This window comes from Zea mays, chromosome 2, assembly GCF_902167145.1.
Source record: "Zea mays cultivar B73 chromosome 2, Zm-B73-REFERENCE-NAM-5.0, whole genome shotgun sequence".
In the NCBI taxonomy this organism is placed as follows: domain Eukaryota; kingdom Viridiplantae; phylum Streptophyta; class Magnoliopsida; order Poales; family Poaceae; genus Zea; species Zea mays.
The window spans coordinates 230,864,167-230,878,456 of NC_050097.1; the positions used below are offsets into that span (position 1 = coordinate 230,864,167).

General features: G+C 40.1%; 1 protein-coding gene and 1 long non-coding RNA gene across 2 annotated transcripts; one reads left to right on the forward strand and one right to left on the reverse strand.

The window, feature by feature from the left end:
- The first annotated feature begins 2,438 nt into the window (after positions 1 to 2,438).
- LOC100273786 (uncharacterized) lies at positions 2,439 to 13,674 on the forward strand. Its single transcript, NM_001157961.2, has 16 exons — positions 2,439 to 2,614; positions 2,750 to 2,813; positions 4,438 to 4,577; positions 5,960 to 6,244; positions 6,361 to 6,483; positions 6,603 to 6,848; positions 7,939 to 8,025; positions 8,259 to 8,326; positions 8,542 to 8,605; positions 9,007 to 9,141; positions 9,220 to 9,300; positions 9,705 to 9,759; positions 11,836 to 11,940; positions 12,034 to 12,105; positions 12,241 to 12,365; positions 13,212 to 13,674. The coding sequence occupies exons 1-16, from the start codon at positions 2,510 to 2,512 to the stop codon at positions 13,377 to 13,379; spliced, it is 1,923 nt and encodes a 640-aa protein (NP_001151433.2). The 5' UTR covers positions 2,439 to 2,509; the 3' UTR covers positions 13,380 to 13,674.
- On the reverse strand, positions 9,763 to 13,247 carry LOC109944096 (uncharacterized). The gene is made up of 2 exons (XR_002267438.2): positions 13,049 to 13,247; positions 9,763 to 11,513 (listed from the first exon to the last, which is right to left on the reverse strand). It is a non-coding gene; the product is annotated as an uncharacterized lncRNA (long non-coding RNA).
- Positions 13,675 to 14,290: the final 616 nt, after the last annotated feature.

Genomic DNA, 14,290 nt, shown 5'->3' on the forward strand with positions numbered 1-14,290 from the left:
AAATACGTGTAGTTTGTTGGGGAACATCTAGGAACGGGTCTAAACCTTCCCCTATGTATATGAAGGGCTTTGGCCAATTGTGTGCATGACCAATCGAACCAATCAATCTATTTATCAATTACTACTTTCTTACTCTAGGAGTAGCGATAGTTAGCCTAGTTTAGCCTTTCTCCAACACCAAATCTTCATCCCTCTTCGACTTCACGTCGTCTAGGGACATCCCGGGTGGCCTACCGATCCTGAGGCACCCTTAGAACTCTCCTCCCTGATGGGGTCCCTCTTGGGGGTGAGTTCTAGGGTTCTTCGACCCTCTGCGCATGTGTGGACTGTCTGGCCCAGAGTGCGGACTGTTCAGCACACAAGAAGGGGAGACCTGCTCCTACCTCAGGGTCGCAGACCGTCCAGCCCCGTGCCGCGGACCATTCGTGGCGCCACAGAGAGCATCGCCAGGTAGTACAACCCCTAGTGTTTGGCCCCAAATTGGAGCCAACAGTCATGTTGTATTTTCTTTTGCTCTTTTCTTCTCCCAAGGCCAAACGTTGAGCATGGCGGTGAGCCGGTGCGGCACGCAGCGCCAAACTGATGACATGAACGCTGAGCACACTGCATACACGAAGTAGTATGGCGAGCATGTGGTAGGCGTGGAGTAGTTGTGGACATGGATGTCGATCACATTGTGTACCTTGGAGACGATGGTGCTGGGATGGTGGCACGAGTAGTATTGCGACGACGACGTAGGAGGGTCGATGTTGCTGCTTTTGATGTGCTTGGTGTCCCTAGGCAGATCTCCCACTTGGGGCACGAGTAGTATTGCAACGACGACAGAGCATTGTCAGTGCTGCTGCTCTTGACGTGCTTGACATTCCTAGGCAGATCTCTCGCTTGGGGCTTGAATAACAAGGGAATTTTAGCGCTCAGCAATCCCCTCCGGTATTCTTGCTCCCAAACAAGCCTTTAAATTGGATCAACCATCTCCTGCATGAGTAATTGATTGTTGCTGCCATTGTTGCTTGCCTCATTCTCCTCGACGCATTTGAATATTTTTTACCAATCAATAATAGATCTATAAAATATATAATAGATATTTTATATTATTAATTGAAGTTGGAGTTATCTTACAAACCAAACAGTTTAAAACTATGCAAATTCCACGGTGGAGCCACTCCACAATGGAGATAGTAGAGCAGTGCTAAAAATGGTGGAGTAAAGGAGTCACAAACACTCCTTAGAGCATCTCCAACAAGGTGCTTAAAAATAGTGCCCCAAAAAATTAAAATACTACATCATTTAAAGAGTTTAGAACATTTAAAATAAATTGAGCTCCAACGATTAGGCCCTAAATCATGTATGTTAAGAAGTAAATTATATTATTAAAAGATGAAATGCTAAGAACGATATAGAAATAAGGATTGTCACTAATATGAAGTGTAGTATATTTGGATACCTTCATGATGTGCTCTATATTTTTTGATAAAAATTTATAAAATAAAACACCGTTAGAGCTATTTTTTATGGGTTGAGACCTATATTTAAAAACATGGCACTAATTTAAGTCACTGTTGTAGATGTTCCTAATAAACTTGTTTTACCGTTTCTTATCTATGTAATTAGTTTATAACTAGTTAGATACATGTGCATTGCTATGATTTCCATATATGATATTGGTAGACTTTTTATATTATGTCTGAGTATAGAATTTAAAACAAAAAATATGTATGTTGTAGTGTGAATGTGGAGCCAATAACCAAGATATTTATGTACATTTTTACTTTATGACGATGATGGAACATGTTGAAATTGATGCTTATACATATAGATCTCTATATATACATAGAACAAAGTACACGTACATTACTATAGTTTCTATTTACAAGTATAAAATATAAAACACAGAGACATACTTCCTCCGGTGCAGTAAAGGTAGTCGTTTAGGACATGATTGTGCATACCAAGGAGTGATTAATTATCATGGAATTTTTCCTGTTTGCCTTTATTAAATAGGGATATGAGTGCATTAACATCATCAAAACAATTAAGTTCGATTGGTTGCTGTAGCACCTCTCGAGGCATTCTAGACTAGAGCTTTCAAGCTCGATTCCCCTTGAGCGTAGCTTTTTTTTTCCGATGCAATCAGTATATGTTATGCTAGTTAGGTGGGTATGAAACTGTTGTATTATAATAGTAGAAAAGAGATATAAATTAAACTAACTAATATTTAAATATCTAATATGGTAGGACTAAAATTTTTAGTCGTGCGGATCAAATCCGAAAACACTCGACTTTGAATTGGAAAAGAAGAAAAAGGCAAAGAAAATCAATCCTCGCCGCCGATAAATCCACAGTTCAAAGATCAGGCCGACGGCTTTCCATTGTGCGTCCCGAGGGGAGATATTTATTTTCCGTTCCGTTTTCCCCGTCAGAAAGGAGTACTTCCAACAAACTGCTCCGCTTTCAGCACCTGCCCAGCGGAGGAAGAGTGCGGATTGCGGCGGCGCCGGCGGACGAAACAATGGCGTCGGCGAGGGACGAGCATCTTGATGGGATTCGCGCGCTGATGGCGGCCCACTCGCCGCCGCTCCACGGGCTGGTCGTCCCCTCCGAGGATGCCCACCAGGTCCGTGCCGCGCCACGCCCCCGCGCAGATCGGGGGTGGATCGGATCTCCTGTTGGGGTCCGCTGGGCTAGCGTTAGGGTTTTATTTGATCGGTTCGTTCTACGGATTGATCCTGGCTGTGGATTGTTTGTGCAGAGCGAGTACGTGTCGGAGCAGGATAAACGGCGGGAGTTCATCTCCGGGTTCACAGGGAGCGCTGGTCCGTGCTGACTGAATTTTTCATCCATCCGTCGCCTAATTTGTTGCTATTTTTGCTACTTATTGTTAGGTTCATGTGATTTTGGTATGGTTAGATACTTGGATTAGCTTTTAAGTGACTTTAGTCAGCTCAACCAGTTAGCACTTAGCAGAAACTTAAAAAAAAACAGTTAACACTAGCACGACACAACAATCTACGATTACGATTCTGCCATCTTGTTCTCAATAGGTTAGCTCTTTCACAATGAAGTGCTGCAAATTGATCGATCCTTGTGGCAGTGTGGCCACAATGGGGCTTGTGGTTTCTGCATTCTGAACTGATTCTGCAATCATGCTAGATTTTAGCTGCAGAAATTACAGTTTAAAAATCAGCTACTGCAACAAGGTTTATATGAATCTTAATTAGCCTCATAAAAAAACCTCTTACAGGCTTGTGCATTTGGTTTTCTATGCATATTTCTTCTCAAGGTTTGTAGCATACAAATTCACATACTATGAAACCTTTGGAGCAATCAAGGATAGTTTTAGATTTTCTGTCACTAAAGGATCCAGCATGGGATAACTGGTTATTTTGGGGATTATGTGTTCGTGTTTGGCAGAAAGCAAACTCTATCTTGGGTAGATGTCAAATAGATAAATAAATTTCATTTACAGCTGAATACTGATTTTTTTAGAGACAACTCCATGTACAAAAATATGAAGATGCAATAGATAACCAATGGAGTCGTTTTCCTCTTCATGTAACCATTTTTATGAAAATTTGAATGTTCTTGTGTTCACTTCCCACGTACGCAGCACAAGGGACTAACTTTCAAAGTTCCAATTTACATGGTACGCCATTCAGCCATTGGAGTGCCATGTTCCAACAATTGAGTGCTACTTTGATTCTGTAATTTATTAAATGTAGATTATTTGACCAAGCATATTATCGTTCTATTTCTTTCTTTGCATATAAAGATAATATTTTTAACACTATATGAGTTTACCCATATGTTGCCAGAAGTGAAACTTATATTTCCTCAAGATTTCAACAAAGATGCTACCTCTGGTACCAAAATTCATGACATTTTGCACAGGACTCAAACTTTTTGAAATTTCTAAACGTGAAAGTTATATGTTACGACTTTGTTGAAAGGTGTTTCTGTAGTAAAAAATTATAGAATTTAATAGTTATATTCTATTGAAGGGCGGGCCTGGTGCAGCGGTAGAGCCTACCGTTTGTAACCGGAAGGTCCCGGGTTCGAGCCCAAGCCTCTGCATATTATGCGGGTAAGGCTTGACGCTTAAAGATACCCTTCCCCAGACCCTGCACAGTGCGGGAAGCCTACGGCACTGGGTACGCCCCCCCAATAGTTATATTCTATTATAAAATAGTGCGCCATTGTTCAAATGAACTATTTGTTACTGGAGGGGCAATAAAGTAAATTAATGATTGATTTGGACAAGAATGTATGTCTCAATGTCTATTGTTATGACAAATCCGTAGTTGGATGTGAACATGGAGCGACCTCCTTTTATCTTCTATGCTATGTGATTGGCTCAAACTTTGTGCTAGCATTGATTGAATTAAACAGTTTGTTGGTTATCACGTTTGTTTCTCAGTGTTCATATTGAATTTTAAACAGGCTTGGCTCTTATCACCATGAAAGAGGCATTGTTGTGGACGGATGGCCGCTACTTCTTGCAGGCAACACAGCAACTGAGCGATCGTTGGAAACTTATGCGCATGGGAGAAGATCCACCAGTTGAAGCATGGATTGCTGATGTAAGTGGTGGCTTTCCTTCTGCGGGAAATATGATTACCTTATAAAGGTCAACATAAAAGCATTGGTTACATGAGTTGTACTTGGCAATGATTATGGTTTATTTTTTGTTTTGAAATTTATCCATGCTAGGGTTGTTGAGAAATACAAACATGGTTTCCTTGTTCACCTTCCTATTTTTTCTCGAACAAGCAGGATAGTTGCGTATCATTTCATTAAAAGAGAAGTAGAGTACAGACGAAGAAAAAACACACACCTCAGACCCACCCCTAACAGAGCTACATATTACATTATCACTGGATACAAGAGAAAGAAGGCCTCAGGCAAGGGATTAAGTCACCCCCTCATCCTGCCTCCTTACATTAAGGACCGCCAGGCCCCTAGCTCCTGCTAGATCCCATTTCCAGAACTCTTCTCCAACCATAACAAGGGCAGTAGTCAAGCTAGGAGCGACTCCATTGAAGACACAATCGCTTCCAAACAGTCGAGGCTTCTAGAATGATTACGGAGTTAACTTAACTGTGACCTCCACTAAGCAAGAAGCTCTGCTCCACCAATCATCAAAGCAAACATCCTTTAGTTGTAGTGCAAGGGCAGCAAGGCCCACCCTTTGTAGAACCACAAACCAGAAATGTCTGGTAAAAACGCATCCCACTAGAAGATGATTAATCGACTCCTTGATCACAAAGAAGGCATAAGGCAGCATGGGGCAAATTCTTCTTTTCCAAACGGTCTGCTGTCCAACATTGGTTGCGAGCAGCCAACCAGAGAAAGAAAGAGCATTTCAGCGGTGCCCATGATTTCCAAATCCGTTCCCAAGCTTCAAAACCAACTGAGCTAGCAAAGAGGATTTCATAAGCTGACTTGACAGAGTATTTGTGGGGATATCACTAGGATATACTTTATTATTTGGTTATACAGTAGGTTTTAGTTTCCACCTTTAACTGCTGTGTTATATGTGTGACTAGAAATATTCTGACATTTAACTTCTGGCAGTTATTTCTCTCAAAGCTGTCAGACAATATATTGACACTGTTTAACCCTTAACTTTGTTCCCATCTTGTTGAATCTAATGTACCTACTTAAAAGTTTTTCGGTGTCGTGAGAAAATTAATAAGTATCATTTTAAATTGTTTTGGTGAAGGGCAGGCCTAGTGCAGTGGTGAGAGCTGTCTCATCGAGTCACCGGGTCGCAGGTTCGGAGCAGCCTCTCCGCATTTGTGGAGGAAGGCTTGCATCGGTTTATCTCTTCCCTAGGTACTCATGGAGCCTCCGGCACTGGGTCTGCCCCTTTTTTAAATTGCTTTGGTGTTTGAGTATTCTTTTCATGTTCTGTGGAATCACTACTGTCCTGGCTAATCTGTAGAATGTGTTGTGCTATCAGAATCTGGCTGATGAAGCTGTCATTGGAATCAATCCATGGTGCATCTCTGTTGATTCTGCTCAAAGATATGAGAACTCATTTTCAAAGAGGCACCAGACTTTGTTTCAGCTTTCTTCTGATTTGGTGGATGAAGTATGGAAGGATCGCCCGCTAGTTGAACCTAGGCCTGTAATTGTACACCCAGTAGAATTTGCAGGGCGCAGTGTACCAGAAAAGATGAAGGAGCTAAGAGAAAAGCTTGTGCATGAAAAAGCCACTGCCATTATAATAACTGCTCTTGATGAGGTACAATACATTCTATTGAAGTTATTCAATTTCAGATTTTTTTGTGGGAGTTGCCATGGTTATAATTTCCTTTATGGCCTAGTTGTTCACTCTTTGGTTTTGTAATGGTTGCTTAGGTTGCTTGGTTGTACAACATTCGAGGAAGTGATGTGGATTATAGCCCAGTGGTTCACTCTTATGCTATTGTAACATTGCACAGTGCTTTCTTTTATGTTGATAAGAGAAAAGTAACTGTCGAGGTCAGATAATTAAGTACATATCCTTTTTCTAATGACTATCATATTATAGTGTTCATATGCATGGTTTTGTAGTCTATGTAAAGTAATATATTTGTTATGTTGATTCTTCTATAACGCAGGTTCAGAAATACATGTCTGGAAATGGTATCGAAATAAGAGAGTATGAAACTGTTCAATCAGATGCAAGTTTGCTTGCATCTGGCAAGCTACAAAGTTCTGTACATGTGGAAAAGTATATGGATGAGGTGGAGAGTTCAAAAATTTGGATTGATTCTGGCTCATGTTGCCTTGCACTCTACTCAAAATTGAGTCCACATCAAGTTTTGACGCTTCAATCACCAATTGCCCTTCCAAAGGCTGTTAAGGTGAATTTTTCTTCTCTCTTGTGCTAGTGCAGTAGTGTTGATACAAATTTGTGTGGAAAAGCATCTATGAAACTTTAAATACTTGAGTCTTATACTTAGTTATTTATCACATATTCTACTTGATTAGAATGATTACCGATTATGGAAGTGGAAATGTAAGAGAAAAATATCACTTATGGGAAAATGTAACTATCTTACTTGAAATATAAAACTCGACCTGCGGGGGGTAAGACAGCCCCCAGGCATTTTAATAAGAAGAAGACCTTCTCACGCAGGTCGAGAAAACCCCTGCCCCACCCATACACAGCGGCATCGAAGCCCATGTGAGAACGACCGCGACCGGGGCTGAGCCTTAGACCTGTGCTTTGGCGTGGGACAAACGAGGGGATTTTTTTAACCACAGCCTGAAATTCGCTCCCACGGGGAGTCGAACCCAGGACCTGAGGAGTGCTACTCAGACCATAGAGGCCCTTTCGCATCTTACTTGAAATATGGTTTAGTAAAATATTATAATCATTAATCAGACATAAACTATGTCCTAATATGCCATGCTATAAATTCTGCCAAAATTCAGTTAAAGATCATGGTAAACAACCATCTATTGTGGTGAAAAAAAATGATACATCACTGAACAAATACTTTATGTTGGGATTGAGACTTCTTAGGAACTGCAGTGATCACTTATATAATTGCAATTTCTAGCTGATAAAAAATTATAAATTAGCATTGCATTCTCAAATACACGTCACTTTAGAACTCATGTTGGCTAATTTTTTTTTGAAGATCATCTGTATTCTGTGGTATCAAAGGTTTGTATTAGGACACAATATTGTTGTTCAAAACAAAAAATAAGAAAGAACATTACTGTATGTGATGTGATATAACTGCTGGTATCCAATCCATGCTGAAAGTTTCATTTATGGAAGAATAGAAACATAATATTTGCACAATGCATCACAGCAAATTTATTTTGTATTTTGTACTTCCTTTCCTTTTTCATTTGTGATCCACAGATAATTAGCTATGAAACTGTAACTCTTGGAATTTAGTATCTGTTTCCTCAATTTTCTTATTTGCAACAATGGTGTAGAACCCCACAGAACTGGATGGATTGAGGAAGGCGCATATTCGAGATGGTGCCGCTGTTGTACAGTACCTTGCTTGGCTGGATAATCAGGTCTGCATAGATTAATGTCTCGTCATACTGAAATATTGCTGAACTAGTGAACTTATATTTGAATTTCATATACACCTGAAAAATGTTTCGCATCTGTATTCTTCGAGCATTACCAGCTTTATTTGCATCTTCAGAGCACATCTCATTTTGAAAAAAGGTTATTAAATATCCTCTGTAACGTAGTAGTTTTGCTCCATACTTGTTCTGATGTCTCCCCTCCACTTCCAATTCAGATGCAGGAGAACTATGGAGCTTCTGGTTATTTCAGTGAGATAAAAGGGTCGCATAAAAATGAACATTTGTGAGTTTATCTTATTGTTGCACTGGTTTGTTTGGGTATCATATTATCTATCATGTGGAGCTCGTCTACAAATGCATACATGCCATTAGATTTGCTTGTTTATGCACCATTTCTTTAATTTTTTTATAAGACTCCAATGTACATTTTCTAAATTGTGTGCCAGAAGAATTGAAATTTAGTTGTTTTAATGTTTGAATTTGTTTTCTGTTCTGTAGAGCAACCAAACTTACTGAGGTGTCTGTGAGTGACAAACTTGAAGGCTTCCGTGCAACAAAAGAGGTATGCTACATCAACATCACTTCTTAAAGCTTAGTTAAAATAATTGCTTAGATGTTACTGTCCGCAACTATGGAACCTGGAAGTAAGCGGTCAGCCAACAAGTATTACTTCAGTAGTATTTGTAGAATTTGCTAACAATGGGTTCCAGTACTTTAGATGTCTCTGTTCAGAATCAACGATAAAACACACAACTTTTTCTTGGTTTCATTTGTCTTTGTTTATTTATTTATGGATATTTTCTATCCAGTAAAATAAAAGCAAAGCATTAGTGTTGTACTTTATTTTTAATTTTTTATCCCCATAACTTTTGATGTTGTATGGCTATCTAAAAAGCTAGTGATTTTTCCCCTCCAGTCACTTGATGCACTGCAATGTTTGACAAAATTACAATATTCCTGCAGAACTTTAAAGGTTTGAGTTTTCCTACAATTTCATCTGTGGGACCAAATGCAGCAGTTATTCACTATAAACCTGAAGCAAGCACATGTTCGGAAATGGATGCTGATAAAATATATCTTTGTGACTCTGGGGCACAGGTTAAGTATATTTAGTCCTTAACTGTCGCTTTATGTTTTGAATCTCTTTGAATCTGCTGACTTCTGGTGTACATGCAGTACCTGGATGGTACAACAGACATTACAAGAACTGTACATTTTGGTAAACCCTCAGCACATGAGAAGTCATGCTACACAGCAGTAAGTGCTACCTTTTGAGAAGTATTTCTCTCCCATCCTTACTTCAGCCCATATATAGTTTCATTTACCAGTTACCACAGTAATTGTAATCATTCTTTCACTCGACCACCAGTTCAATAAAGCATCAGTTCTGACAGACTGGGGGATGATAAATGATTGGCTTACAGTATCACACCACCTTTTCTTACTCCGAAAGCCTCTGTCCCTCGTTTTTCTTATGTTTTACAAAAAGTAGCAATAGGGCTGAATCAATCAGCGGTCTTTTTTTATTTGTCTTCACAGTGAACTTCATCATGATGCATGAATTTATTGAAGTTCATGTTAGATTTATTTGTACTTTAGTTTTTATTTACTTTGTTCCGTGTGATTGATGCTAATACTGAATTGCTTAATGTTGGAAATAGGTTTTGAAAGGCCACATTGCACTAGACATTGCTGTGTTTCCTAATGGGACGACAGGTGAGTTTGTTTGGCTCTTACGAAAGGACATCTAACTGAGTTGGTTAGGTAGTCTGAATAGCACTCCTTAGGTCATGAGTTTAACTCTCCGTGAGAGGGAATTTTACGCTGAGGTTAAAAAATTCTCTCATCTGCCCCACATCAAAGCATAGGTCTAAAGTCCGGCTCTGGTTGTGGTCGTTATCATATGGACTATGATGATGCTATGTATGGGTGGGATAGGGTTCAGGGGTTTTATCGACCTGCGTGAGAGAATGTCTTCTTAATACAATACCTAGGGGCTGTCTTATCCACTGGTTGGCGAGTTTTTTTTAGTTTGTTTGGCTCTTTACTCATAACCCATAAAGAAACTCTGCGAAACTGTTAGAGAAACATGGCTGTAATATTGATGAAGTTACTATATATGGCTGTTTTTTATGGTTTCAGCGTTTTGCTACAAACTTAAAATAACCATTACTTCTGGATTGACATTTGAGTGAAACATGAGCTTAGATATAATTCATTTCTCGTACAGATAAATTGATTGGCTGATCTTTATGTATATGTGCGCGCGACACCGTATTAAGTTATTTTTATATCAAGTACTCCTAAAACCAATGTATGTGCAGCAATTTAATTTTATAGGTATAGTTCAAGGCAAGTGTAAGCAATAATATGACACAAAGGATTAGTATACTGAATATGAGGGTGCAAGGTACACACATATATAATATAGGCAAGGATATGTACTGTTAAGTTTATAGAAACAAGACCATATCCTCGTGTATCACCAACCACTAAGCAATCTACCTTGGTGCAAACCAGCTATTGGGCCAGCACAGTACTTGTGGGACAAATGTCCAATACACACTATATGCCTCTGGGTGCCGGGAAGAAGGTCGTGCTGCTGCTAGGCCAGCGTTAGGAGCACATGGGCCACATCTGAATGGAGCCTGCCCATGGGTTGTACAAGGATGACCAGGAAGCCATCCACAAGGGTGTAGGTGCAGCCGTGCAGCCCATGGACACACTCTTGGTGTTGTACCCTGAGCCAGCGGACGATGTGCTGCCGCCCTGGCCACCACTAGCTCCGTTCCAAATTGGGGGTTGGGCAGCTTGCTGGGTGTAACCCCCAGGAGGGAAGCCCTGGGGTGGAGTTTTGGTGCCACTGGGAGGTTGACCGCCAGCAAGGAGTTGTTGGTAGTGGTGGCATCATAGGCAGAGGGGGCGTAGAGGGATGATGTGTCATTATGAGTTCTTCAAGAAGGTCAGCCCATGCCTCAGGAAAGGTGGGGAAGGGGCATGCACATTGTAGGTGCAGACCAATGGAGAATGTTCTGTTGAGACACTGAAAGATACTGAGGATCTGTACGTGTTCGCCAAGGTCATATCAGCCATGCTCTTGAACCTGCAAAATATTGCCCTGAACGAAATTCCTAAGCTCAATGTCGAGGTAGAGGCAGCAAGTCTACCGGTTGTTATGAACTGATGCTCGAGGGTGAGCCAAAAATAGTGCATGGTGGTGTGGGGTCCATCATCTTGTTGATGAGGTTGGTGGAGATGGTGCCATATATCTAGGAGATGATGACATAACCCGTAGCTGCCCAATCTGGCAATGCTGGATCAGCCTCATCGCCCAGGACACATCACGTCGCGTGTAGTTGTTCGAGTTGATGATGAGGATGATACTGTCGCCGAGTGGCACTGCTCGAGTTTGGTGGTGGTAGCGTCATGTTCACCAGCTGTCACTCGCTCACGCTGCAAAGCTGCGCAATCTGTAATTGACTATGAGGATTAGTAGAATGATTATGACGATGGTACATGCATATGTAGGCAATGTTGTCTAGGACTAGGTTTATAGAAACTGGAACTTTACAAGATATCCTTCCTATCAGCAATCACTAAGCAATCTACCGGTCTGCCCTAGTGCGTATGGGCTTATTGGCCGGTGCAGCACAGGACTCGTGGGCCAAAGGGCCGATAAACAATACAACATAGCCCTACTCCCTGCCTAACAAAAACTCATAATCATCTAGTCTGAACTGTGATGGATATCCCATGCGTAATTTTGTTATACTGAATTCCTTAAGTTTGCAGGACATGCTCTTGATATTCTTTCACGAGCACCACTCTGGAGAGAGGGTCTTGACTATCGGCATGGTACAGGCCATGGAATTGGATCTTATTTGAATGTCCATGAAGGTTCGAATGACTGTTTCCCCTTGTATTGTCTCAGTTCATCTAATTGTATGACTGCCCTAAAATGAAGTTACTCATTTCTTGCTGTTGAACCAGGTCCTCATCTAATTAGCTTCAGACCTTCTGCTCGAAATGTACCGCTGCAAGCATCAATGACTGTGACAGATGGTCAGTAGATATCTAACTTCAGTTTTTTTTTAATTATTTGTGGTTTGATTTGATGTCAAGTTTCTATCATATGCCAAATGTTGATATTCTTATAAAAGATTTTTACAGACTCTGTTGCATAATCTTTCTTTGTAGAGCCTGGTTATTATGAAGATGGGGCCTTTGGTATAAGATTGGAGAATGTACTTATTTGCAAAGACGCCAATGCTAAGTTTAATTTTGGAGATAAAGGTTATTTGGCATTTGAACATATAACATGGGTAAGCACTAATTGTTTGATTGCTTTCTTCTACATGAGTATAGAAGAGTGTCTGACTATATTCAGTGTGCACTCATGCTCAATATTATTGTTATATGATCTTATACCAATGGTCACTTTATTAATCCGCTAAAGCACTTTTGTTCTCCATTTTGTCTTCTGTCTAGTTTCAGACTAGATTTTTAGCGTTTGTTGAAGTTCATATTGCTATATAAAACTGGAACACGGGTTTGCTAAGTTCCAAGGTTAACTAGAAACCATAGATCTCTAACCAGGAGCATTTTTTTTATGGAATTTTCCATAAGATATCATGGAATTCTAGTTATCTCAGAACCAATCTGAAACAAATGAAAAGGTTGAGGGATTCTGTAGTATTGTCATATAGAAATAGAGATATATCTAGAGGAACAAAGGAGCATATACTTAAAAAATTATATGAGCATGAAATGGATATATCTAGAGGAACTTGGAGGAAAATGCGACATTATGTTTAGATTTACAGGAAGTTTCTTTTGTGTATGTTCCCACTGTCTTCATGCCCCCCATACGACGATTCTAATCGTTAACCATTTTTTTTGGCTAACCATTGTTCACTTCACTGGTAATCAGCTCACTTGACCCCTGCTTAGCCTGATTTTGCTAGAATGGAAATCACAAGCCTCAAGTTTGGGGGGCTTATATTACCTCACTCCTTGCAAACTAGTGGGCCCTGGGCACATGGCATTTATGTGTCCACAAAGAAACGCCCCATTCATCTGTTTGGGAAAAATACAATGCAGTGCATCATTTGTTGGTCTGGCTATTGACAAATGCCTTGTCTCTTTTTTTTTGGCTGTGTAATGTGTAGGCTCCATACCAGACCAAGCTGATAGACACCGGGCTTCTGACCCCTGTTGAGATCGACTGGGTGAACACGTACCACTCAGACTGCCGGAAGATCTTGGAGCCTCATCTGAACGAGCAGGAGAAGCAATGGCTGATGAAAGCTACTGAGCCCGTAGCTGCAAGAGGCTGAGCCTTTTCGTCAACGTTGCATGCCACCGAGCGCCAGGCTCATCTTCTGCGTGGCATACATATAAGATTGGCTGCCCCCGCTGGTTAAATAATAATAGCGGCGAAGGAACAGGATAGCTTGTTCTCAACGCTGATCTTCGCCGCTAAAGTGGAGTGTTTGGCAGGATGCTATTTTCTTTCCCATTAGGGTACGTTCGGGTTTTACGGAACGGTAGGTTTTTATACGGAACGGTGGGTACAACAATTCCTAGAGCCGGATTGTTTCTCTAATTATTTATATAAGGTTTGATCAATTGAAATAATTTTGGATCCATTCTTGACAACCTAAGGCCCAGTTTGTTTCAGATTATAATCTCTCTAGATTATATAATCCAGCGCAAATAATCTAGTAGGTAAACAAACACCTAGATTATGGGTTCAGATTATATAATCTAAATCTCAGATTATGATAATCTCATAATCTCCTCAAGAGTAGCTTATTTGAGATTATTTTGGCAAAAGACCCACTACCTATGGTTATATAAATTGAAATTACAATATATGCCATCCTTCTTTTCTCACATCAAATAAACAAATAAGGTTATTATTGTCTTTATGAATAATCTATATTTATATAATCTAAACACACCAAACAAATATATATATATTATAATATATATAGATTATAATATATCTAGATTATAATCTAGATTATATAATTTAGATTATAATCTAGATTATATAATCTATAAGCCGAAACAAATAGATCCTAACAAGTAAGCTGATTTGTACAGTTATTCTGGGAAGTCGCTTCCAACTGAATACGCTGCTAATTGTTTCGCCCAAACCGGATAGCCTTCTTTGACGCTAAATAATCCACCACCCGTTTATTTATGCATGGACTCATCGATTCTAGTAGCTGTTTTAATCAAA